Source organism: Gorilla gorilla, chromosome 2, assembly GCF_029281585.2.
Source record: "Gorilla gorilla gorilla isolate KB3781 chromosome 2, NHGRI_mGorGor1-v2.1_pri, whole genome shotgun sequence".
Lineage (NCBI taxonomy): Eukaryota > Metazoa > Chordata > Mammalia > Primates > Hominidae > Gorilla > Gorilla gorilla.
Window position 1 is genome coordinate 56,552,994 of NC_086017.1, and position 26,490 is coordinate 56,579,483.

At 58.3% G+C, this 26,490-nt stretch overlaps 1 protein-coding gene across 3 annotated transcripts; it reads right to left on the minus strand.

Moving 5' to 3' along the window:
* Positions 1–292: 292 nt before the first annotated feature.
* On the minus strand, positions 293–25,008 carry ALS2CL (ALS2 C-terminal like). Of its 3 annotated transcripts, none has more exons than XM_004034029.5 (26): positions 24,935–25,008; positions 20,631–20,758; positions 19,388–19,586; positions 18,909–18,974; positions 18,273–18,438; positions 17,597–17,728; positions 16,814–16,933; positions 15,278–15,336; positions 15,071–15,137; positions 14,419–14,615; positions 13,336–13,401; positions 12,807–12,905; positions 12,553–12,714; positions 11,737–11,848; positions 10,517–10,594; positions 9,566–9,696; positions 8,154–8,327; positions 7,947–8,043; positions 7,557–7,714; positions 6,930–6,998; positions 5,877–6,050; positions 4,654–4,696; positions 3,454–3,515; positions 3,198–3,347; positions 2,788–2,884; positions 293–2,364 (listed from the first exon to the last, which is right to left on the minus strand). In XM_004034029.5, the coding sequence occupies exons 2-26, from the start codon at positions 20,731–20,733 to the stop codon at positions 2,284–2,286; spliced, it is 2,862 nt and encodes a 953-aa protein (XP_004034077.3). In that variant the 5' UTR covers positions 20,734–20,758; positions 24,935–25,008; the 3' UTR covers positions 293–2,283. The 3 variants fall into 3 exon arrangements, 2 of the variants coding, with proteins under 2 accessions (XP_004034077.3, XP_063559808.1); XM_063703738.1 differs by lacking the exon at positions 24,935–25,008 and adding an exon at positions 21,911–22,035; XR_010132808.1 differs by lacking the exons at positions 293–2,364; positions 2,788–2,884; positions 3,198–3,347 and having other exon boundaries at positions 3,453–3,515; positions 4,654–6,050.
* Positions 25,009–26,490: the final 1,482 nt, after the last annotated feature.

Genomic DNA, 26,490 nt, shown 5'->3' on the forward strand with positions numbered 1-26,490 from the left:
CTGAGGTGCTAGGGTCCCTGCTGGCCAACCCTGCCATCCAGAGACTGGGCACCAGCATGCTCTCTGGGCAGCCAGGGGCTCCTGCAGCAGCTGGGAGAGGTCACCCCTGGAATGTGGACTGGGTGGGTCTTCTGTACTTGAAGCACTCACTGCAGTGGTCAGGCTCATCTACAGGAAGGACTCCTGCCTGCCTGCCTGCTCTGTGGGTTTTGTTGTAAGGGTCTGATATAGCTCTGTCTGCCCTTGGACTCTTCCAGGACCCTTTTAAAACATTGCAGCCCCCAAGGCTCTGTCCAGATGCTCTTTTTTATTTATTTATTTTATTTTTCTTTTTCTTTTTGAGGCAGGGTTTCATTTTGTCACCCAGGATTGAGTGCAGTGGTGCGATCTCCGCTCACTGCAGCCTCGACCATCCAGGCTCAGGGATCTTCCCACTTCAGCCTCCCGAGTAGCTGGGACCACAGGCACACACCAACACACCCAGCTAATTATTTTATTTTATATTTGTAGAGACAGGGTCTCACTATGTTGCCCAGGCTGGTCTTGAACTCTCAGTTTCCAGCAGCCTTCCTGCCTCAGCCTCCCAAAGTGAGCCACTGTGCCCAGCCAGAGGCTCCAGTTCCACTGGTGTTGGGTGAGGCCTAGTGAGAGGGTGGGCAGAGGGCCTTGTTGAATCTGAACTGCTGCAAGGGCTCACAGATCTCAAAGGAGGCAGGGAAGTGTGCTGGGGTCCCGTCAGCATCGCATGAACTCAGGGATGGCTGCATTTGAGGCCAGGGTCAGGCTGTCCTCACTTATCAGGGAACAAGAGCTGGCTGATGCCGATTGGAAAGGATAGAATCCTAGTGAGTTGCCCCAGTCCCGGTAAGCATGAGTGCCTGTGCACCCTGCATATCCTCGCTCTTCCTCAGTTCCACCCCTTTCCTGGGGGTGTCACAGGCTCCTGGCAGAACCAGAGCCCATGCCCTGCATTTGAGCTGGCACATTTAGTGGAACCAGCCAGAGAAATGCTGTCCCTCCTTCCTGGGGAAGTGGTGGCAAACAGAGGCACCAAGGCTCTCTCTGCCCACTGCCCACATCATCTCTGGGACTCTGTGGGTGCCCTCTGCCCCAAGGCTACTGCCAGGGACTCAGGTGTGGCTGGGCTTTCCAGAGCCTCCCTCAACCCTCCCCTCACAGGCTGAAGTCAGTACTTCATTTGGGGGAGCCACACGCAGAGCCAGGAGCCTGACTTGCTCAGGACCTAGGGAATGGGACCAAGAGTGATCCAGCTTCTTCTCCAGAGCTGCACTCTGCACAAATCCACCCTCTCCCTACGCTTTGCCCTGGACACTTTCAGAACACATCACACTGCCTGTCATCATGCATCTCCTGCTAGAGCAGAGGGAGACCGTGCACGTCACCCGGCACAATGTGACGGAAGATAAACTGTGTGGGGAAGAGAAACTGAGGCCCAACAGGAATAAAGCTGCCCCAAGACCCAGCTCCTGCCTCTCTTGGTCCCACACTAGAACCACTGTTTAAATAAAGTCCTCCCCTCCCAAAGGTACTCCTGCTCCCCAACTACAGCAGGGTCCTGGGTCCTGGGTCTGAGGGTTTATTGGTCAGGGCCCAGGCAGATGTCATGTGCCCCTGTTGTCCCCACGCAGGCCCACAGACGTCACAGGAGAATGATTTACAAGCCACTTGGGGCCTGCTGGCAGTGAGGGTTTACCCACCCCCCGCCCCAGCTTGCTCCAGCGCCGCCGTTTACGTCATGGGTACGTGGCCTGCAGTTCACGGATCTCCAGGCCCATCCTGTTGACTGCATACCCAGTGAGGCTTCGAGCCTGCCAGAGGTCAGTACAGCCCAGCAGACTAAAGTCAGTTTTCCAAAAGGACTCTGGAATTCAGCAAAATGAATGGAAGGTCCTTTACAGCATACTCACTCCACCATTGTACAGATGGCAGCACTGAGGCCCGGAGAGGCTGTGGAACTTGGGAGAAAGGCTCAGGCTAAGAGAAGCCAGGGACTCCTCACCCCCAGCCTGTGAGCTGCTGCAGATTAAGGGGTCATTGAAGATGGGCTAGTGGCCAAGGGAAAACCACCACATCCAGGGCCACACCCGTCACCCCTCACCCTCGTCCCAGTCAGGGCAGCAGCAGCATCTTCCTGTGCAAAACAAAATGCTCATCTCCTCCAAGAGCTGCTTCCAAGGGCCTGTCCTTCCCCTTGCCTTGGGTAATGAGGGACAGGCCAGCAGTGCCCTGCTCAGCTCTGCAGTCTGTCCAGTAAAGGCCAGGCTACCAGAGCTCCCTGGCGTGCCAGTGGCCAGGTAAGCGGTGCAGCCTCATGTCTTCTTTCTGGATGTGCTCATAGCAGGACTGGCGGGAGAGAGGCAAGGCTGAGGCCAGTTGACCTGCCTGATCCCAACCACATGCACAGGATCTAGGGCCCAATAGCTGTGTGCACCCACCTCCCAACCCAGAGGAGGCGTGTCTCCAACTCAGCCCTCAGCCACAGTCTGCAAGGAAAATGGGGCCCTTCCTCTCCCACTGTGCTTGGGAATGCAGCATGGAGCAATCATGGCCCCAGGGTCCCCAGGGCTGGGATGCACTGTGGGACCCCTCCCTGGCTCCTTTAATAAGAGCAGGATCAGGGACACTGTGAGGACCCTTCCCAGAGTCACACATGAGCTGTGAATTTGAGCTCCCTCCCACTATGGTGTTATGATGTCTGGGAAGGGAAAAGGGTCTGCCCCAGGGGCCAGGGCATTTCCACCTCGGTCCACAGCCCCTGTCCCTCACCTCCAGGGCTGTGAGCAGGAAGTCATACAGGCCTCCTGTGTGGTTGGGGTCCATCATGTCACGGATCAGGTGGATCTCGGCTCCCAGGTGCTGAATTCTGGAGAACACCGCCCCACCAAGAGAGCGAGGGAGACAAGGAGAAGAGGGCTGTCGCGGACAGGCAGCTGGGGAAGGAGCCCTGGCCTGGATGGCTGGACACCTGGGGTGTGGTCCTCACTCTACCTCTAGCACCCCAGCACCCTGGCTGGGACCCTCCCTTTTCTGGGCCTTGGCTTCCCCATCTGTACGGAGAGAAGCTGCATCCATAAACCCTGGGGTTCAGAGGTATCAGAAGATATCATGGTGGGGGGTGGGGGGTGGGGGGTGGGACCCTGCCCCTGCCCTGCACCCCCAGCTCCTGTCTGCCTCACCGGGCGCGCGACACCACGTAGATGAGAAGTGGCAGCAGGTCGTCCATGGGCAGCTTGTACTCCCGGCCCAGCACCCTCGACACCGTGCCCTCAATTTCCCCGTAAGTCCTCTCCAGCACCTCCAGCTTCTCCCGTGGGTCCACCGTGGTCCTGCAGCAGGGTAGCTGGCTCCAGGTCAAGGCCCTTGGTTCAGTCCCAACCAGGAGCACCCCACACTCTGCCTCCGGACCCCCAACCCACTACGGCTCACACTCACATGATCTTCTGCAGGCACTCGGTGGCTGACAGGAAACACTTGTCCCTGACCAGGGAGTACCTCTGCATGGTGGAGGGAGTGGGCTGGATGAGGCCATGGCCCCCCAGCTCTGACATCCCCTCCTTCCCAGGGCCGGGCCTGAGTCCCCCGCCACCCTTCCCTTCACTGCCGGCTTTAGTGCAGCCCCACCGTGAGGGCTGAGTGACCCAGGGCAAATCACAGCTCCACTGTGGACCTCAGCTTGTGCAACCATAAAACGGGGTGAATAGTCTCCATGAGGTTGGGAGGATCCAAATGGATAAGAAGATAATAATCATAACAGGCACTGGCCACTGGGTGCCGCCCAGTTCTGAGTGCCTATGTCGATGGTTCTCAAACCCAAGGGCTTGGTGAAACACAGGTTCCCGGGCCCACTCCCTGCGTTTCTGACTCGGTAGGTCTGAGGCAGGTCCAAGCATCTGCTTTCCTAACAGGTTCCCAGATGATCCTGATGCTTCCAGCCTGGCAGGCACATTTTGAGAACAGCTGCCTCATGTGCCCACTTCACCCTCACAACAATTTTGAGGTGGTTCCGGCCAAGCGCAGTGGCTCACGCCTGTAATCCCACCACTTTGGGAGGCCAAGGCAAGCGGATCACCTGAGGTCAGGAGTTTGAGACCAGCCTGGCCAACATGGTGAAATCCTGTCTCTACCAAAAATACAAAAATTAGCTGGGCATGGTAGTGAGCGCTTGGCAGGCGCCTGTAATCCCAGCTACTCGGGAGGCTGAGGCAGGTTAATCGCTTGAACCCGGGAGGCGGAGGTTGCAGTGAGCTGAGATCGCACCACTGCACTCTAACCTGGGTGTCAAAGTGAGACTTTTTCTCGAAAAGTAAATAAATAAATAAATAAAATAAGAATTTTGAGGTTGTTCTAGTGTTGGCTCCCTTTTACTGATGAGGCAGCTGAGGCACGGTGCACGAGCCTCTTGCACACGGTCACATAGCCAGGTAAGAACCTGTGTTTGAGCCTGGTGGTTACAGGCCAACAGCTTACCTCCACCACACTGGGAGGTCAGAATGACAGTGTCTCCTCCCAACCCACCCTGCCCCTCCCCCAGCTCCTCTGCAGCCTCCGCCCAGCAATCATGAGGCAAAGGGCTCCTCAAAGCCTGCAGGACCTCTGGGGGCCCCTGGCTTGGGGCTCTGGCCTCCCTCTCACCTGATTGCTCGTCAGCGTGAGGTCCTTGAGGGGCCACAAGTGCCTGAAATTGAAAAAGTGAGACAGGAGGCTCTGCCTCGACAAGGGGCAGAGTCTGAGGTCAGAGGGCAAATTCCCTATGCCACTGTGTCCACCGGCAGATCTGGGTCCTGAAAAGGGGAAGGAGATCAGCCTAGGTCATGGGGAGGATGGAAGGATTCCTGGAGAAGGCAGAGCTCCAGAAGCTCCAGGGAGGTAAGGGCGGCCCAGGGGCTTGTATGAGCCAGGTCGTGGTGACCAGCAGAGAGGGAGGGGTGAGGAGACTGCACTCCATCCAGGAGGCTCTGCTGAGCCAGCACAGGGCTGTGAGCAGGGGGATGCAGCCCTCATGCAGCAGAGCTGGAGGCTGGTGTGGGGAAGCGACACTGAGGTGGTGAGGGAGGCAGGGCATGCTTGGGAAGCACTGGCAGCCAGGTCTTTAGGCTGGTGGCTGGTCAGATGCAGGACACGGTCACCAAGATAGAGGAAGAAACAGGGATTTGCAGGGTGGGTGGGAAGCACCATCCCTGTGTAACAAAGGAGACCTGGATGTGGGAGCAGAGACAGTGCCCATGCCCTCTACTGTGGACAGTGGGGTCACTTGTGGCATCAATGGATAGATGGGGCACTGAAGAGAAAGGACATTTTGGAGACTGAGGGTGGAAGGGAGGCCCTGGGGTGTCGTAAACACCTCCCGACGTGCACCCAGAGCAGTCCTCAGTCTCCCCTGAGGGACCCCCTCTCCCCTACTCTCAGCCCAAGTGCTCAGAGCAGGTGATCTTGCCCCAGCCTCAGCAGCGGATATTCAGGCAGGCCTGGTCAATCATGGCTGGCACTCAGGGGTGGGCTCAAGACCCAAGCCGAGCCAGTGAGGGACTTCAGGGGCTCTGAGGGAGCTATTGGAAGGCAATGCCAGCTCCTGTGGGGACTCTGGGAGTGGAGCTGGGAGGGTATGAACCTTGAGCGGTTGGTGCTTATTATGGTGTTTGTCACCACAAGGGGGAGGCTGAGAAAGACCAACAGAAATGGAAGGTGCTTCCCTCTGTCATTCAGTTGAACACCTAGATGCAGCCACACCTGAATGCATAAGCTTAGAACTTGGTGGGTACATGAACCTATCAACCCCAGCCCCACCTTTTGGCTGAAGACAGTCTGAGTCGAGTTTGAGTCCTGGCTAACACGGCACGGGGGAAGGAAAGGCTTACTTCTGCACATCCAGGAACTCAAGCAGTTGGGTATCGGGAAAGAGGCTCAAGTTGGCAATGCCCTGGCTGTAGAAGCTGTCCTCCTGCTCATGAAGCAGCAGGTAGAGCGTGAAGAGCTCTGAGTAGAAGCTGGGCAGCATGAGGGGCAGCACCAATCCATGCACCTGGAGGTCCCTGATGGGGATACCGGAACAGGTTGGGATGAACAAGGTGGGGTCTGGGATTACTACTTGGAGTCTCGTCTCAAAGAGCTCCTAGTTCCACAACAAACAGTGTCCTGGCCTCCAGCCTCCTCCTCCCCAGAAAACCTTTTCCAAGCCTGTTCTCAGTCATCGTTTGCCCAATTCAATTCATAACTTCATTCCCTCCTTTGACTTTGACAACCAAGATGGCAGGTGGGGCAGGAGTTGGATCCCCATTTGACTGAAAGCAAAACCAGGGCCCCAGATGGACCAGCAACTTGCAGCCGAGCTCTCAGCAGCAATTCCAGGCTGATTCAGTTCCACCTCCTGGTTTGCTGTGCTAGGACTCCGGGCGGGGAGTTCTCCCTAATGTCTAACCCTATTTCCCTTGCCTCCTGCAAGGCAGTGACAGGAAGGCCTCTCTGATCAGGAACACTTTCAGGTCTAGAATCTAAAGGCAAATTGTAAGGTTTGCTCCAGAGACTGGGGGAAACAAATTTCATGACCCACCTAACTCCTGTATAACCTCAGGCTCATCCCTACCAGCCCTCGGTTTCCCCATCTGTATGCAGGGAGAGGAGGGTGCCTCGGGGAGCTACTCACCTTCTGCATGCGAAAGATGAGATTGGGATCATACATTTAGAACAAAGATGCATTCAATGCATTGTAGCAGTGCCCCCTCCCTGGTTCCTCACAGAACAGAGGTCATGGGTCATTCTAATCCACAAATGATCAATGCACAATGTTTGGTCAATAGAGTGAATGCCCAGCACTTCCCCAGAAGCACCTCTTTCCCCAAGGGAGGTCCTAGGAGCAGACGCATGAGGCCTCCCTGGACACGGCAGGCCCCAAGGAGACCTGCGCCAGTCACCTTGTCTCTGTGTCTTCATCCTCCTCCAGGGCCTGGCCCTTGCGCTCTAAGGCAACTCGCAGCAGACCCCTGTGAGTCAATGAGAGAGAAATGGTGTGGCTGCCACTTGCCACAGAACTGGAGTTCTACCACCAGTCAACAAAGGCAAAAGCAGGTGGCCTCTCAGAACTGTGGACATGGCCTGCAGGGTTCATCCTCTCAAACCACAGAAGTTAGAAGGTTGGAGCTCCAGGATGTTAGCCTGAGAATCCAGCAGCAGAAGGAACTATAGCATCTAAGGCTTCTATTTGCAGTGTTTCATGGGGTCACAGCCCAGCCTGGGACTGCAGGTGTGTTCCGAGTCCAGGGCCAAGCTCAGCCTACAGTGGGGTGAGAGTGCACCTGGGGTCAGAGTCAGCCCAGGGCCTGGTTGGGTCTTGGACTCTAGCTGACGGCTGCAGCTGGGCCTTTGCTCTCACCTCCCCACCCTCTAACCCTTTTGCTCAGCAGCTGCACACTGACCAAGCCTCTGGTTCGTTGTTGAATCAGACACTTGGCATTCCTCCCAAATGCAAGGCAGAACTGATGCCTGGAAAGGGCACACTAGTGTCACAGGGCAGTAGCTGTCCCGTTTGCCACCGAGCTCACCTGTAGGCAGCCCAGAGTTCCTGGGCATGCTGCTTCACCTCCTCCTGGGCCAGCTCCTGCAGGTGCTTGTTGGCCCCGACACCTGCGTAGGTAGCCTGGAAGGTCAGCATCAGTGTCCGGAGCAGCTTTCCCAGGGGGTGCAGTGAGTTGCTCAGAGCCTGGGCCAGTGCGTAGGCAACAGAGAGAGACTAAGCACCGGGGTCTGGAGCACAGCATGCCCACACCAGCCTCCCAACACTTCTCCCATCTGAGGACACTGAGGTCCTCTGAGGACAAGGGATCCACAGGCCTGTCCCCTTCAGTCAGCACCCTGCTATGAAAAATGGGAGCCCTTCCCCACCAGGGACAGTGAGGATGTCACCCTCTTGGCCACCCCGGTAGGGCTCTCACCTTCCTGAGGTACAGCTGCAGGGCCTTGGGCTCCCGGTGCTGCAGCAGCTCCTCCAGGATGTCTTCCATACTGCCCACACTGTCCTCAGGGTGGGTCCTGGGCACCACACACAGCATCCCTCACCCACACCTGGGCCCAGCCCCCTCCCCCCAGGAAGCCCTCCCTGGCCCACCCTGACCTGTGCATGCGCACACAGCCGGCCTCACCTCTCGCAGCACAGGTAATCCTGAGACCTACGCAGCTCCCTGGAGCTCTGCACGTCGAAGCCCAGCAGGGCCTCCTGCAGGTCCCTGGGGCAGCCAGCATACACAAAGTCCCGGAAGGGGCTGTAGACTCCCTGCCAGCGGCTTTCCACGGGGAAGGCACCCACGCCCAGCTGCCTGCGATGGGGATGGAGGGTGGGTGATGGGGCAGAGAGAGATGGAGCTGAGGTAGGCAGGACTCTGCCCAGGCCCTTGGAGGGGTGGGGGTATGAGCCTGGCCCAGGATCAAGCCCCAAGAAGGGTGGATGGATTGAACCATGCAGAGGGGGCTGACCTCCACGGCTCCAGGAGGAAGAGCAGCAGAGAAAGGGACAGAGAATCTACCCTGCGACGAGAAGACAGGCAGAAGCATATGGAATCCTGGAAAGATGGAGACAGAAAGGTGGGCAGATCTGGAGGGCAAGCCAGAGAGGGGGTCTTGGCCCAAGAGAAACCAGTGTCCAAAGTCTGGGATTCCCCTCCAAGACATCCCCCTCTGCCCTCCCTTACAGCTGGTTCCTTCCTGTGGTTGATCCCGCCTTGGCCAACAGGCTGGGGCCTGGCTGCGCATGTCTAATGGAGCCCTGCACTCCAGTGTCATGCTCGTAGGCTACACGCAGCCCACACTCACACCTGGGCTGGGGCCTGCCCCTAGGGATTGCTGTCCACTCCCAGCTCCTGCTGTCAGGGAGAAGCAGCATGCAGGGACAGCGGGCCAAGTAGTCAACTGTACTCCCTCCCTACATCTGAAATGCTGCCTGGGACCACTTCCCATTAGAACTGCCACCCACACAGATTCCTTCCTCTGTGCAATACTGAGTCTTCCTCAACAGACGCAACAAGAGCAACTGTTTTCCAAGGAGGAACTCTGTTCCTACAGGAAAATAAGTCTATCCTCCTCTGGAATACTCCTTGATAATGACTGTGATTCCACTTAGCAAGTTTCCTTCTTTACCTTGGCTGCCAGGAAACTCAGAGCCAGGCTCAATGATCAGTTGTAAATGCTGTAGGACATGTCTACATATCCCTTTCTTTTAAGGTTAACATATGCTCTTATTTTCTATTTTTTTTTTCCTGTATGTTTGGTTTGTAAACCGTATTGTATCTTTTCGAGACAAAAAAAAAAAAAAAAAGCAGGACCTAAGCAAAGCCTACAAATAATATTTCTCTCCAGTTTTGTGGTGTACCGCATTATATCCACACAGCCCCTGATTCCAAGAGTCTCTGACTGGAGTTGTACACCCTGGGCTCTCGGAACTCTCTAGAGGGCTAAGAGGTGGGTGCAAAAAGGCCCCTCTGAGGAGACCTGAGTCTTTGGGATGGAAACACAGACACATCCCCAGATAGGCCCAGAGCCAGAGGGTCCAGGCACTCACCTCTTGCAGGTACTGCTCGGGTCTGGTGGGAGGGCAGCCGTGTCCAGCACACCCTGTGTGTGCAGTCCTCTCCCTGCCCCACTGCCGAACGAGCCCTCCAGGGTGAAGCCATTGGGGAAGGTGACCTTGCCCTGGGAGCCAGGAGAAGGAGCAGGGATGTCTGTCTGCCCAGTTACCCTTCCAGCCAATCGTGACAGGCCACAAGCCTGTCCATCAGTGTCAGAGAGGCTAAGGACTAATGAATGGGCTTCCCGCCATCCATTCAAGCTGCTCCATGCTGAGGGGTTCATAATCCTCTATGCCTGCCAGAGACCCCCACCAATAGCTGTGCCCACGTCTCAGGGGCTCGCTCACCTCTGAGGTAGGAAAAGGAGAGAGATGGAGAAGGGACTCACAGGCAAGACTGGGGAGACCACCACTGAGGGGCTGGGGTGGGGGTAAGCCCAGGGACAGGCAACGCCTGAGGAGGGCAGTGTCTTGCCACATGGGGCTGTCCCATTCATAGCAACCTGATCTCCACCCCTTTGCTCCAGTCATTATGAAACCAAAACAGCCCCTACATTTCCAAAGGCCCCAGCGGGGACACATTGCCTTTTCCTGGGTTAGCTCAGGGAGGCACACACTGAAGGCCAGTGCCTCCAGGGACAGCTGCTTGAGGCACTGGTACTGGTGGAGGGCGTGTATTCTGAACTAGGAGGGTATGGAGGGACACAGCCAGGAGACCACCGGTACCCTCTGGATAGCAGGCAAGGCCACTGGTCCCCTCTCACCTCACTCCAGAATCAATCGCAACTCTGTGGCAGGATGGAGTTGCTGTGCCCACTCCTTGGCTCCAAGGGAGGTGGGACAGGCCCCCCCCTACCTGCCCCCAGCCCTGAGTCTAAGTGGGGAGATTACAGACACCAACCAAGGCCTTGGCAGGGTGTGGAGGGGGGCCTCAGTGGTCCTCACCTTCCCCATGAGGGTCAGGTCCCTGGTGAAGGTGCCCTCATACAGGGAGTCGTCTTCAGAGAGGAGGATGCCTGGGCCCTTGGGGAGAGGAAGCCAGGGAGGGTAGAAAGGGTGGGTGAGGAAGGGCCAGGAAACTCAGGGTGGAGAGAGATGGCCAAAGAAGGGAGATGTGCCCTGACACATGGCGAGAGGGGCCCTGAGCCTCATCATGCCCCACAGGACTGTACCTAATTGGGACTCTAGCCTTTGGCCTGCTGAGCACCAGCCCCAAGGACCCCATCCCTGGATTTCCCCAAATGACACCCTCCGCCCTGGCTCCTCACCCCAGCGGCTTCTTCAGGAAGCCCTTGGGAGCTCAAGAAATGTGGGGCTTTCTCTGAAACATCCCTGCTTCCCTGCTTGTCACTGGCCCTGGGAACGGCAGAGCTGACCAGGCTCCCTTGCCCCATGGGCTGCCGGGAAGCTCAGAGCCGAAAGGGATACAATTAGTGTTCAGCTTGTTTCCAAATCTATTTTGTGTACTTATTCTTCCCCTTGTCTTCCTCTTTCCTTGAAGGCCTCCTTCAATCCTTTCGAGAATGAAGTAGAGCATAAACAAACCAACAGACCATAATAACAAGAACAGCCATCAGGCCAGAGCCCCACATTCCCCAGGCACCTGGAAGGGTATGGGTGAGGCAAACATGGGAGTCCCAGGCTCGGCGGCCAGGCTCAGCAGACCAGGGTGTGAGTGTCAGCTCTGCCACTCAGTGAAGGTGACATGGAGCAGGTCCTCTGATCCCTCTGAACCTCTCATTTGTCATTCACTAGGGACACACTGGGGATAATAATGACATCAACCTGCAGGGCTCTTGGGAAGATCCCACAAGATCAGGGTGGGAGCTTAGCCCAGAGCCAGGTGTCAAGTTAGGACTCTGTGAATGTCAGCTAATGCATCATCATGAGCAAGTGCTCCATTCTTGCTAGTTCGTTGAGTCTATGGTAAGTATTCTTAACCTGAGTTGCTGATGGGGAAACCAAGGTCAGGCAGAGCAGGGATTGGCCAGGGCCAGGGGAGGTGGGTGGTAGAGCTGGCTTCCTGCCCAGGTTCTGGCTCCCTCCAGCACCCAGAAACACAGCCCCCTTTCCCATCCCTCCCTGAAAGGCCTCAGCTCAGCCTCAGGGCCCCCAGCGGGAGTGGGGTGCAAAGAGAGGGATAGCCCAGGATACACTCCACTCACCACCGTCTTGTCCGCCTGGAAGGTGCCCTGGTAGCAGACACCTGCCTGGGTGACCATGACCCCTGGGCCGTGGCGCTGACCAGCCTGCCACATGCCAATGTAGCGCTCACCTCTGGAGGGAGAGGAATGTGGCCAGAGTTGGATCAGACTCATTCCCATGTACCTCCTGGGCACTCTGCTGGCACGGGGCGGCAGGGAGTGCAGATAAGGGGCAGTGACATCACCTGAATCCACTCAACAGACACAGTGCCAGAGAGGTCAGGACCCCCAAGAGGAATAGAGAATGGAGGAGGGAGGGAGGCAGCCTGGGAAGGGCATCTGGGAGGCTTCTCCGTGGAGGTGGCAGGAAGGACAGGGGGAATAGGAGTGTGTGCACAGCCATGGAGGTAGGAGCATGTGATGGATACGTGGGGACTTCAGTGGTCCAGAAAGGCTGGAGGGGTGCCCAGGAGACGCAGCTGGGGTGAGGTCAGAGAAGCAGGCGAGGCTGTGATTGCCAGGCCAAGGATCCAGGGCTTTATCACACAGCCCAGAGAGCCAGCAAGGGCTGCAGTTTTTAGACGTGACAGAGCAGGGGGTCAGAAATGCCTCTCCAACACCATGAGGAGGGGTGAGGGGCGGGGGCGACCCTGCAGTCAGCGTGACCAAGATTCGCTCAGCCTGAGCCTCCGCAGCAACCGAGGGACTGGAGGGGAAGTGAGGGGCTTAAGAGAGACACAGTGGGGGACAAACAGGAGCCTGTGTCCTGCAACAATCTGGTCTGTGAGGGCCCTGTCCACCCCTCCGTCCTGGGAGTGGTGGCTGCAGGGCGCTCACCTGTCACCATCCTCCTCAATGCCATAGCCGCTCCTCTGGCCCCTCTCCCAGTGGCCCGTGTACCTGAAGGGCTGGGGGGCCTGCGGACCACTCTCAAGGACCCCAAATCCGTGCCGCAGGCCCTCCTGGAAGTAGCCCTTGTACACCTCGTCGGTGCTGTACCTGGGGAGGGCCATCAACAACGAGCTCTGCCTCATGGAGCTCAGCCCAGAGGATGGGCCCAGCCCATGAACCCCCCAGCCAGGGTCACTTACTCACAGATGCCGTAGCCACACATGCTGCCTTCTCGCCAGTGACACTTGTAACAGTCGAACTTGTCCTCAGAGGCCTGGGGCAGCAGGCGGATGCCGAAGCTGACAGCATGGTTGTGGGGGTGGGGATCAGCCCTGACCTGAGACGCCCATCACACCTACTCCATGCCACCCAGGAGTATCCCTGCCCCCAAGGAGCCTTCCGGACAACAGGGAGACTCTCAGAGGCCCTCAGCCTTCCTATCCTTCAAAGGGCCCCTCTCAGGACCCCTCCCTCCAGCCTGGTCCTGTGCACCTTGGAGCACCTTTTGGCCTGTACCACTCCCTCCGTGACCTCGAGCTGAGATGGGCCCCCTATTCAGGCCCCCGGTTCCCCTTTGGTACAGTGGGCGGGGGCTGGACCAGATTGTCTCTAAGTTCCTGCTTGAGGTTTGGGAATTCAGGATGGGGCCGGGCTGGTGACCACAGCAGGGGAGGAAAGCACCCTTCAGCCCACTGCACGCCTCCCAGCAGTAGCCCCAGCCAGCCTTACCCATGCTCCAGGCCCTGGCAGAAATTCCCCACGTGATTCCGCCCATCCGGCCATTTCAGGGTTCCCCTGGAACACAGTGGAGGTTCACGAGCCTCAGGCCTACCCACCCCTCAGCAACCTCAGCCACCTACTTTCTCAGACGCCCTCCCTTCCTCTTCCCTTGGACTGGGCTCCCTGCACCCACCCAGCGCTCTTGTCTGAGCTCCGAACATCCCTTGCAGAAAGCCCCTTTAGCCCTTTTCTACTCCTGGCCCAACTGTACCAGCAGCCTCATGGCGCACACTCACCACATCCCATAAGGAAAGCCCTGGAGACATCTAGGTTCCCTTTTTTCCCTTGACCAACAGGAAGCTCAGAGCTAAGAATCAAGCTCAAGTTTAATGCTGGTCAGTGGGGTTTCTACCACCCTCCTCCCCACTTCTGTGTTTTTTCTGTCCTTTTGTTCATAAGTCTTCTCGAGCCCTTTCTGAAAGGAGGCAGGGTATCAGAAACTAGCGGAGGTGCTTGAGAGTGTAGCCTTGTGAGTCCCTTCTGCTCTCTGGGTCTGTTTTCCCAGCTGTGGCATGGGGTGGGGCCACATGGTCTATAAAGGCTTGCCTGTCTGTGGGGTCACACAGACCTGTGATTGAGGCCGGCTCACCCTATCACTTGCCCTGAGACCTTGGGCAGGTTATGCCCATCACTAGGCCTCAGTGTTTGTACCTATAAAATGGGTAAAAGCACTCCATACAGAGCGTCTTTATGAGGACCGATGGAGATTTCACCACCGCCAGACAATGAGGTACAGATGTGAGAATTATTCTCCCACCCTCTTAAGAATGGAATGGCACCTGCAGGCTGTAAGGCCAGTGCGTGGTTGCTGCCCCTTGTCCTCTAGTGTCACCATCAAGACTTTATTTGGCACAGACTGTCTCTGGGCCAGGCCCAGTCCAAGAGGACTTAAGAGGGACTCTGAGAATTGACTGTCCACAGAGAGTAACTGCTCCTGGAACATGTCCTGAGACAATTAGGTTTGTGTGCTGCTCTCTGCCCCGCAGACCCCCAAGGAGTCCCACCTTGCCACCCAGAGCTCCAGCCACTCACTTGCCGTGGGGCCGGCCCCTGCACCACTCGCCCTCGTAGGTGGCCTGGCAGAGCCGGCCCTCTGCCTGGAAGGTATATTCTGCGCAGCGGCAGGCGGGAGGCTGGGAGGGCTCCAGGCCAGCCCCCAGCACGGGGAAGTCCTTCTTCCCACGCAGGGCCTGGTGAACAGCCCAGGTCACCTTCCACTGCCAGACTGCCTGGTGGGAGGGGGAACATGGGGAAGGGAATCACTGCTGCTGGAGGCTTTCCCTCCAGGAAGCCTTCTGGGGTAGCTCCAGGTACCACCCCCTCCACCCTCCACCTCCTACTCCATTTTGTCACCTTGGGGACCCTTCAACTGCTTCTTGCTACTCTCTGGGCCCTCCACCCAACCTGAGATCCTCCTCTGCAGTTTCAGGGCCTGCCCAGAGGGGCCAAACAAGACCCCAGGGCAGGGATCAACACAGGACCCAATTCTGTCTTTAGAAAGAAAAATACCCTGTTCTTTTTGGCATTCTAATGCTTGACCCTGATTTACTCTGACCAGGTCCCCAGAAGCCTGCCAGACACTCGCCGGCACTCCTGTGGGGCTCTGCAGGGTTGCATACTTCTGCCCTCTTCCTACCCTGTCCTCTGACCCCGCTCCCGCAGTTCACAGCTCACCCACACTCACCTGGCCCTGGGAGTCCTTGGCACAAAAGGAGAACTCTTCTTCGGGCGTGAGGAGATGAAACGTGCACCTAGACAGACGGAGGTGATGAGTAGGCCCCAGCTTTGTCCAGGAGGGTGGAGGGGCCCAAGCCAGAGTCCCAGGGTGTGGGCAGGTGTCATGGGGGTAAAGGGAAGAAGGCCTGGGGTGTCAGCCAAGGGGGTTGCTCACCCGTCCTGCCCAGGATCCACCCACACCAGCTTCAGATCAAAGGTGTGGACGTTATGGCCCTGGAAGAGGATGGACACAGGAGTCATCCAGAGCCCAGGCCAGATGCTCACCTACCCTCTGGCCAAGGCTTGCCCCAAGCTCAACCTTGTGTGACCACCAAGGCTATTCTGCCCAGCATGTCCAGGACTGAGTCCCTCTCCCCTCTGGCTTGCTCCCCACCTCAGGGACAGCTCCTCCATGTCCTTTCTACCCCAGAGCTTGGCCAGGAATTCAGAACCAGCCTCTAGCCCCCTGTGGCTACCAGAGTGGTCTAGAAATGAAGCTGGGACCTGGTCAACCCCTGCTGGAAACCTCTCTATGGCTCCTACTGCCTGGGGGTTGAGACACTGCTGAGCCTAACATTTAAGACCTCACAGACCACTATGCCATCACGGCCACTCCACAATCACACCTTCATGAGCTTGCCCCAACCTCTCCTCACTGTGAACTTTTGCTCATACTGTTCCTTCTACCTGGAATGCCAGCCTGCTCTGACAGCCAGAATAAAAGCCCCTTCCTATGGGAAGATTTTGTGTAGCAACTTCCTGCCCGGCCCAGTCAGGCCAATCACTGCTCCATACCAGAATGGGGAGGAGGTGGGAGGCCCAGGCCTGAGGGGTGAGGAGGAGCTTGCCAGCCGCAGGCCAGGGACAAGAGATGGCCCACTGCACACAACAGCATGTGCAAAGGTCCAGCGTCAGGAGAGGGCTAGCACAGGGAAGGGACAGTAGCTCATCAGTGTACCTGGAGTGGAATGTGAAGTTGGGAGTGGAGGGGAATTCAAACTAAATCAGAACCAACCCCAAAATCAGGCTTCAGGGGACACAGGTCTAGGCTGGGCAGCAGCTTCCTGCCAGGCCCCGGCCACCTGTCTGCAAGGGGGTTCCAGGCCAACCTTCTAAGGGGTAGAGAAGACAGTGCTGTGGACCTCACCAGGACAACGTGATTTCAGGATGGATGAACCACAGTTGGTGACTGGCCATGTAACAATTCCCAGCCTCAGGCCTGGCTCCCTTCTGACTTCCACAATGCTGAAAGCCCAGGCAATGCTCCTGTAGGGTACTTTTCTCTAGAAGCCTTCTCATCCAGCCCTCCTTAGTCACCCCTCAGTCACCCATGACTTTCTGTCTGGGGTTCCTCTCTCATTTGAGTACAATGGGAACTAAGAGTTGTCTGGTGTCTACTGTAGAACAAACTCACTCACAATGACCCCCACATTCCAGATGGGAAAACGAAGGTGAAGACATGTAACCAAGGACACCAGCTGGGAAGGGCTGAAGCCGGGACAAGCCCTGGACAGCCTTTCCCCTCAGCCCATGCTCCTCTGGGGACAGCTCCAGTGGACCACCCCTCCCCAACACAATGCCTTTCTATCCCTGACCATCCCTCCAAGCCCACTTTCTCAGTCACAGCAGCATGCCCCTTTACTGCTCCTTTTCCAGCCAGACCCCAGAACCCTACTGTGGCCTCAAGACCTTGGGTCAGCCCCACCCCAACCTGCAGCAGGACGAGGGCATCATCAAAGAGCAGCACACGCTCAGCCCGCAACGGTGCGACCGTCACGGGTACGTCCTGGCTGTCCTGAAGGAGTCTGTGAGCAGGGGTGCAGAGCACATCCTGGTGGGGCAAAGAGGACAGTACAAGGCTTAGGCACTTCTGTCCTGCAAGCTGCCTGCCACTCTGCCACCTCCCACTGTACCCCAGACACCTCCCAGAGGCCCCCTCCAGTAGACCTGGAGTGGACCCTGGGTCAGTGATGGGCAGAAATGCACTGATTATACATTCCTGGCTCTCTTGAAGCTTCAGTGTCCCCTCCCACACCTCTGTGCCACAGCCCCAGCCATGCCCCTATCAGTCCTCTCCCAGTACTCGGCCACCCCTGCCTCCCTTCCACAATTCTTATTCCTCTACCTAGTCTCCTAATTCTCCACACCAGGTCCAAACCTCAGGGCACAGGGGACTCTCCTCCCTGCAGGGGCAGTCCATGCCATGGTGGGCAGTGACGCAAGGGTGTGATTGGTGATATCCCCAGGGGAGAGGCCTGGTTCTGCTGATTGCCTCTTCCCTAGGCCAGGTCAGGGCTTGGCCCAGGACGTGCTCAGCAGACAGATAAGAATGGCTGGACAGAGGGACCTTACAGCCACCTGCTTCAGCCATCACTCCCCCTTCCATATAGGGAAACTGAGGCCCAGAGAATACAGCAAGCAGCTCAAGCCCCCCAACAGCTCCATGCCCAACGTGGAACCCCCTCCCTAACTGCCCCTCAGGCCCCCAACTCACCCTCAGCCGGCCTCTCAGGGTGTGCCAGAGAGCCTGTGTGGCCACAGCCTGGTCCAACTCCTGCTTCATGAAGGACTGCAGGTTCCCAAAGAGGGTGACTGTGTTCACCACCAGCTCCCGGGTTGGGTGATGCTGAAGGGGGACAGGGCAGCCAGTGAGAGGAGAGCTTACTGGAATCTTCCCTAGCCCAGTCCTGGTCCCGGCTGGTGGGGAGGCCTGAATCTAGGCCAGACTTTGCCCTTTTCTCCCTGACAGCTCCTCTTCTGCTGGTGGGGCAGGGGGTGGAATATGAAGGTGCTTCCCCAGCTTGGCCCTGGGCCCACGTGTCCTCATTCCCAGGACGTGATTCTACCCCTGCTCTCTGGGTCTCTGCTGGCTCTACCAGGGCAGGGTCACGTGCCTCAGACACCACAGGGAAGGGCAGTGCTGTCACCCACTAAGATTCCCTACGACAGAAACCATGTCTTCGGACCCCCTCCTCAGGGCTGGGCCACGTCCCCCATGTCCCCTGAAAACCACAGGACAGGCCTGTGACTTCCTCAACCCTCTCCCACCCCCCGGCATGGCTGAGTCCTTCTTGTACTAGGGTTCCTGAGTATAGGCTGAGTCCCCTGAGTCTGGGCCCTATCCCTCCCTTCCCTCGGCTTCCCCACATGCTGCTGCCCCTGGTACCCACCTCCCCAATGGTGTCCCCGAGGCTCAGCAGGAGGAGCACATACTGTTGCACGTGATGGGCGAGTGGCTGGTGGAGGGCCTGGCCCAGTGATGCGCCCACCGAGCCCTCTGAGCTCACACCTGAAAGCAGCTGCCGCAGCGCCTTCCGCTGGCCCCGCCAATACTCGCTGCGTGTAGAGAGGGCCACACACCACCTTCACCCCTTCCTCCATTCCTGCACCCACACTGCCACCTCCCTGCCCCAGCTAATCCTCCCAGATCCCAGGGCCAGCCCCAGGCCCAAAACCTCTACCCTATCAGATCAACACAGTACCTGAGTTGCCCTCACAGGTTTAAGAGCAATATCTCAGAGTGTGAAGGGATTGCTGATCACAACCATCCACCCTGAAGGGATTCCCCTCCTTCCCCGCCCCAAGGCCAGCCCAGCTAGAGCGGGTCTGGATTCTGTTCCTGGCCTCACTGGGCCTTCCCTGTTTCTCTTCCAGTGTGGATCAGTGCAGATTTGTAGAGCCAGGAGTCCTCCAGGATGAGTTGTGGGCTGTGACACCTGCTGCTCTGGGGAGGGGGCTTCCCCGACCCCACCCTCACTCAGGCACTCCCACCCTGTCAGGGGCCAGTGCACCAGCCCTGTGCTCACCTTCTCCTCTTTGCTGCCTTCTGGAAGGCCTGCACCACCATGCAGCTTGTGTAGGACTCAATGTACCTGCAGGCAGCACAGGGGACACCCTGCAAACCCAGTCCTCAGCCCCAGACCTAAGCCCCTGGTCCCTGGGATCCCCAGATCCCACCCACTAATCAGCTGCAGCCCTGAGGGCCCACACAGTGGCCTGGCTCTGGGCACTGGAGACCTCAACTCCTGGGCCAACAAGACAATTCTAACATACAGTCTGTCTTCCCTGAGAGGCCCCAAGCCTCAGGTCTGGAGTGTCTGAGCCTGCTGTCAGGCGAATACCCAAGCCCAGGTGAGGCTGAACCCAGGTGAGCACCAACCATGGACTGAGCCCAAACCTTTGCTTGAACCCTGACCCATGTGAGCCCCAACCCCAGGTGAACCTTAATGCCAGGTGTCACTCTGACACCAGGGATGAGCCCCAGCCCCACCTCCAGTGGTCTTACTCTATGTGGGCCTGCAGTACACGGTCAGCACCTCGCAGCAGCAGCAGGGACTCCAGACCGGTGGAGTCCGGGTAACGCAGCCTCTCCTGCAGTGAGTGCAGGCTTTCCTCCGTCACCTCCCAGAGTTGCTGGGAGCTCTTGTGCAGCTGTTGCAGGAGCCGCAGGCACTCTCTGCCCCAGGGATCCGAGGGCTCTGGGGCTGGGGAAGGAGTACAGTCACACTGTGAGTAGAGGACGTGGGCTCCATCTCCCAGGGAACATGCACAGGCCCCAGGTGTTCACATGAGAGCCACCAGCACCGGCCAGCCCTGGAGCTGCAGCAGGGTCTGCATCCCTGGGATCCGCAGGACAGAATTGGTGAACCCTAGAGCTGAGCAGGGGAAGGGCAGGCTGGAGCAGTGGGCAGTATCCTCGAGGAGGAAACAGGAGACACACCCACTCCTCACTAAACAGGGACAACCCTGAGAGCCTCAGGGAACTAAGTACATACACGAATTCCCCCCTGGCTCTGGGCCTCCTCATCCTGGACTCCTCAGATCCAGAATGTGAAGTCCACAGGGTCACACAGTCCTCTGCCATTTCACAGATGCACAGAGGCACCTGTCCAAGGCCTCACAGGTGAGAATTAAACTGGAAGTAAAACCTAGGCATCCTGTTCCAGTCAGTCTTGATCCCCTCCCGGCACCATCAGGTGCCCTAGGTGGGAGCAAGATGAAAATTCAAGCAAAGGGCAGTTTCCAGTTTTTTACCCTAGGAAAGGAGGAATTCCATCTCTTTGCACAGCCTGGTCTGGGCTACAGGTAGGTTCATGGCCTGGCCCCTCAGCGTTCCTTTAAGAAAGGAGCAGTCAGACTTGGCGCAGTGGCTCATGCCTATAATCCCTGCAATTTGAGAGGCTGAGGCGGGCAGATCATTTGAGGTCAAGACTTTGAGACCAGCCTGGCCAACATGGTAAAAACCTCTGTCTCTACTAAAAATATGAAAACTAGCCAGGCGTGGTGGCAGGCACCTGTAATCCCAGCTACTCAGAAGGCTGAGGCACAAGAATCGCTTGAACCTGGGAGGCAGAGGTTGCAGTGAGCCGAGATCGCACCACCTGCATCAGAAGATGCTGATACCAGGTGTCATCGCTCCTATCTGAGGTTGAGAAAGCTGTGGCTCAGCGAGTCCAACAAGGTAGGTCTCCTGTCCCCGGGATCGTTCCTCGGTGTCCTTCCCTCCCCACTAGAAAGCCTAGACTCACCGGCTGGGAGCAGGGGCTGGAGGACAAGGCTGTTGACACGGGCGAGGGTGGCTGAGAAGACCTCCTCCAGCCGCAGCAGAGCTGCCTCCTCAGGGTTGCACATGGCCAGGCGCCGGACTCAGGGCCTCCTAGGTAGGGCACAGGTTACAGCTAGATAGCACAGACAGGAGCAAGGCCAGTGCCCATCCTCTCAGGCAGGGTGCCCAGAAGCAAGGTCCATGACCACCCACATCAGAACTGAGCAGAGCCCAGATCGCCTCAAAGGGGAGTTCCTGGACTGGCCACTGACTCTGCCCTGCTCCCTGCCTAGGCCCAGCTGAGGGGTCCTTGAAGGAGAGAGAGAACTCAGAGCTGCCAAGGGAAGCAACCCTTTCTTCCCCAAAGGGTAGATGTTCTTTAAGCCCAGTTTGGCCTGCTCATTCCTCTGCTCAAATACCCACCATGGATCCCAAGTGCCCAGGATAGTATTAATGGTGCCCTGGTCTTAGCCTCCTTTCCATCAAGTCTCCCTTCAGGGATTCTGCAGTCTCTATAAACAGGGTCATGCTGTCAGAGGATCCCAGCCTTGTCCTCTAGCCCATGGTTCGGGACTCCCTGTCACCCAACCGGGCTGTGTAAGCAAGGAGAGTTTTGGAGGTATGGGGGAGTCTGGAGGCCTCCTGCTAGAGCCACGAACGATGGGCAAGAAATGAAAAGGAAGACAGGACCCAGCAGGCAAGTGGAGGAACCCTGAGAGTAAAGGCTCATGGGTGTGAGGGCCCAGCCTCTGAGGGCAGCCCACCAAGCAGCACCCCAAAGGACCACAGCTTCACTGTGCCTCAGTCGGCCGTGGACAGCCATGGAGGACTTTAGAGCAAAGTAATGATGGGATCCAAAGTCACATTTGGGGAAATAAATGTATGACAGTTGTAGAGAAGATAGTGCCAGGCAGTGAGAGAGAGTTCAATGTGGATGGGAGCCTGGACCCTCCATGGTCCCCTAACCAGACAGAGGGATCACTGATCACAACCATCCACCCTGAAGGGGTGCCTGCTGGATGGGTGGGGACCCTTGGGGTGGGCAGGTGGGCTTGAGCCTTGAGATTTCCTGCCCTGGAGTGAGGGACCTTCCAATCAGGCAGGAATCACCTGGGAATGCGGTGTCCTGCCTAAAGGGAGGGGTGAAGAGAGGCCTGGGCTCAAACCTACCCCCACAGCCAGGCTACAGCCTCTACTCCAACAAAGCCCTCCCCTACCAGACCCTGGTGCCTTCACTTGGCAATGTTCATCTGCCCAAATGACCTGATCAGGTATCTGGGGCGGAGAGTTAGAGGGTCTCTTAGCCCAAGATCCGCAGACTGTCTGTCTCCTTGTCTCTGACACGCTGAGGCTTTGGAGTTAGCCAACCTGTGTGGGGCAGGGGACAAAATCAGGGCAGCCAATGATGGGCAGGTGACACAGGCAGACCCAAAAGGGTGAGTGGGAAGGGGTCTCAGCCCTCCCCTCTCCACCCCGCCCCGAGAGTGCCATGGGGGCATCCCAGGCCCCTGGCAGAGCCTACAACTCCCAGGGAATTAGCTCTGGAATGGAGTGGGGCGGGTCCCTCAGAGCTCTGGCCAAAGGCCCGGGCCAGGCATTCCTGCCCCACCTTTCCTGCTACTGCTGCTTCGAGAGGGTGAGGCTGCAGAGAGAGAGGCAGGAAGGGGAAGCCACCAGACGCCCAGCTGCAGCTTCTGTGCTGCAGCTTCTTCTCCCTCTGTGGGCCCCTGAGGCAGACCCAGGCCCCCAGGACACAGGGGGCTCCAGGTCAGCTCAGGCAGACAAGGAAAGCCCAGCCAAGGGAATAGGGGTGCAGCCAGGCCCACCTAACTCTCACCCATATCTCCCGAAACTGCTGGAATGGAAAGGCGCTTTGGGGGTGACCTTTTCACTCTCAGCTGGCAGTCAGCTGGGGTCTAAGCTAAGAGGTGAGGATATCCAAGGCTGGTTGGGGAGGTAGAAGAAAGGGTGAGGCTAGGATGGGAGATGCAGACTAGGAACCAGATCAGTGCAAGTTGAAAAGATACTGCAGTAAATAACTCGCTGCTAAGAAGACTTGAACACCAACATCCCTACACTCTCCGGGTGGCCAGCACCACGACCCCAGCCGACACCATACCTTGGCAAGGAGCTCTCTGACCCTAGAGATAGCCTCTCCTCCTCAGGCTTCCTGTCCCTCGTCCCCACTGCCCAGTCTCAGCTGCTCCCCCAGGAGCAGCCCTCACCTGGCTGCTCAGCCCTGGACATGCTTCAACTTATCCACAGCCTTACTCCTCTCTGTACCTCAGCCACCCCTCTACGAAATGGGGGTTCAACCAGATCACAGCATTTTTTTCTTTTTATTTGTTTGTATTTCTTTCTATTCTTTTTTTTTTTTTTTTTTTAAGAGATGGGATCTCACTATGTTGACAAGGCTGGTCTCGAACTCCTAGCCTCAAGTGATCAACCCATCTTGGCCTCCCAAAGTGCTGGGATTACAGGCGTGAGCCACTGCGCCCAGCCAAAGCAGATCACAGCTTTTCAAACTACTTAAGTCTCCCCTCAAAAGGACAAACAGGTGGAAGGGGGCTTCTCTGGGTGTGGGGATCTGGTCCTTAGACTCCCCATCCCACAAAGCAGCCTATGACCCCGGGGGTGAGTCCTCCAGACTCAAGTTGGCAACTGTTAATCTGGGAGTCTTCCACATCTGTGGCCCCAAAGGGATCTATAACCCTAGGAAACTGAGTCACACCACCCAGAGGAACGGGCAGAAGTTAAGCATGGCTGGTGAGGCAGTGGGTTGGGGGAAGGCTGCAGTGGAAGCTGGGATTCTGGTTAGGTGACCCTGAGGGGCCCAGCTCCCAGGCTAGGGAGTCTGGGGCTTCATCCTGGAAGTGATGAGGAGAGTTAAGTGCAGGGGTGAGGCAGCGTGAATGTGCATGAGTGTGCACGTTTTGCAGGGCAGGAGGAGGAGGTGCTGAACCTTAATATGAGGAGGATCCTGCAGGAGTACCCCCCTCCCCAACCCCTGTCCCATCCCTAACCTTCCCCCTTCCAGTCAAGGGCATAGCTTCCTCACCCTCTCCCTCCCTCCAGTTCAAAGGTTCCTTAGTGACAGGCTGTGCCTAATGTACAGATGGGGAAACTGAGGCCTAGGAACAATGGGAGGGTCCAGAGACCCTTGTGTAGAACTTGTGCAGGGCTCAGACCCAGACTTCTGGCTCCAGCCCACCAGGTTCACCTAGCTAGGTGGCTCAGAGAGGGTGGGCAACTCACCTGAGGCACAGAGCAAGATCCTGGCGGGCCCTGCCTCACAGCTGTCCTCAGGCAGCCCTGATGCTCACCACGGGGTGGGGTGGGGTGGGGCAGGGTGAGGACAGAACTGGCCAGTCACGGCGTGCCCAGGTGAGTCAGCGGCTGCCCCTGTGGCGCTCTAACCAGTAGCCAGACCTGGTCTCTCCTCTGCATTCCTGGCCTCTGTCCACGCTAGGTCCCTCCCGGGCAGGGTCACTGGGGCCTTCCCCGTCCTCTCCCAGGCCTGGCTCCTTAGGCCCCTGACACACCTTGTCGTGACACTCACTCACTCTGGTATTTCCTGGTCTGAACAGGCAGGGAAGTTCTGCCTGCTGTGGAGGCTTTTTCATGGGCTGCCGTGGCAGCCCCTTCATTATCTGGTGCCCAGTGGGGGAGAGTAGAGAGACGCACTGCCCTAGGGAGGGGGCGCTGAACTGTCATACCTGATCCCTCAGTCTCATGCTCGCCTCTCCCCGCTGCACCCTTCCTCGGCCCCACCATGGCTACAAGCCTCTTGTCCTAGACAAGCACCCCTCCCTGCTGTCGCATATGTCCCAGCTTCCCTTCCTCTCCCTGCCCAGGCACACACTCAGTCGCTGGAGTTTCCCAGACCCGAGCTCCTGTTCCGGCCGCCAGGCATTTGCCATGCCGCTCCCATGCGAAAAGGCCACCTCCTGGAATCCCGGGTCGGGCCCTTCCGCCCTAACCAGCCGGCGTCACCTCCTCCTGGCAGTCTCTCCTGCTGGCTGGGGCCCCGTGGCCCTGCCACCACGGCTCAGGTCAGGCCCGGGGCGCTGCCCCGAACCCAAGCGGGCTAGCAGCCAGGCAGGGAGGACGACGCTGTGAGCGGGGTATCTTACGAGAGACTCGGACGGCCGGGGGATGACTGCCGCGGGGACCAAAGAGCTGGGCGGGGACCGCAGCAGCCGAGGAGGCGGGAGCCCCCACCTGGACCGGCTAAGCGTGGAGCGCAGACACCCGTCCGCAGACGCGCGCCCTTCGTCGCGCCCTTACCTGAGCGCTGTGGTTGCCCCGCGCCGGGACTGCCTGCGCGGCTCCTCGCTCGCACCCCCACCCTGCCCCCTGCCAGCCCCGCCCCCTTCGCCCAGCCCCGCCCCGCCCCGCCTCCGGGTGTTGCTCTGGAGTTGCGGGGGCCACGGGCGGGCCACGGAGGAGGTGGCGCGCGGTATTGATCCGTCCCGCCGCCCCAAGCCTCTCCTGAGGCCTCCCTCTGGCGTCCCCCGGGATCCGGAGGCCCCTGGGACCCGGCGCGGGGAGGAAGAGTGGGAGTCTTGACCCCTCCGCCCCCTACGCACAAACGCGCACACTCAGGCTCGCCTCTCGCGCCCCGCTTCCCCTGCAAGGCTCCGAGGCCGCCGTGCCACCACCTCGCCCCGCCAGTCAGTCGCTCTGCGAGCCTGTGGTGCAGCCCCGTGACCTCCCGGGTCTGCCCTGAGTCACAGAAGCCAGCACACGCGGAGCGCTGTGTGGGTTCGTGGAACTTGGAGCCGGTAGAGGGGTATACTGAGGCGCCCTGCGGCCCCCTGGGCTGGGTGTCCACGGCCGGCCACCCCTCCTGTGCGACCTTGGGGAAGTCCCCTTTCCTCCCCACTCCTGAGTCTCAACAGGCCTAGTAGAGCATGAAGCCGGCCACGTGTGCTTTGTGCGAAGGCCTGAGACCTTGGAAAGGGTGGCTGAAGACTTATCTGGGACAGACCCCCCCGGGAGCGGGAGGGAACTTAGTTCAAACCTGTAACAAAGAAGCCCCCTGTCAGCAGCCTGATTCCCCCTCTGGCCACCAGGTTAGTCACCCATTGCTCTCAGTGGCACTCAGGTTCCAGTGAGGGGGAGGCTCAGGGTCCAAGGCGGCCGTGGAAGAGCAGAAAGGGTGGCCCACCAGCCCCTTACTCAGCCCCCTACTGAGGAGGTGGGAGGCATCCCCCAACCTGCCAGGCTGAAGAGACCCCCAGTGGTGGTAAGTAGGGGCCTGGGGCCTGCCAAGCTCATCCCCTGGCTCCCTTGGGTTGTTGCGACGTGGGAGTTTACTGTCTGCCAAGCTGCACATCACCCCTTGGAGGGTTTCCAGCCTGGGACCCTTGTCTGAGTGACTGCAGGCCCCAGTGACCTCACCCTTTTGCCCCACATTGCTCTCCTCCTGGGTCCCAATCCTGCAGAGCCGCCCCTTCCTGCTTCTCCATCCCTCCCCACATTGCCAAGTCCCGCCCTAGCTCTGGCCTCCCCTTTTCCAGCCTTGTTTTCTTGCCCCCTTCTGCACCCCCTGCTGCCTGAGGGGCTCCACTCCCTAAGGCCTTGCTCCTCTGGTCCCTGCCTGCTAGAGGTGTTGCTGTGTTGGTGGGTGGGGGCTGCCTCAAGGAGGCTTCTGGTGAGGTGTCCCTCTGGCCCTCTGGGAAAGCCTCCCCTCCCCATGCCCTCCACCCCCAGGCTCCGGACCTTGGCCCCCACTCCCCTTCACAGCCCTGTTGGCCTGCGGGACTGTCTGCTGGGGCACTTGGCTCCCTGAGTCTACAGCACAGGCTGGCAGAGCCACCGCCCCAGCAGGTGGAATGAAC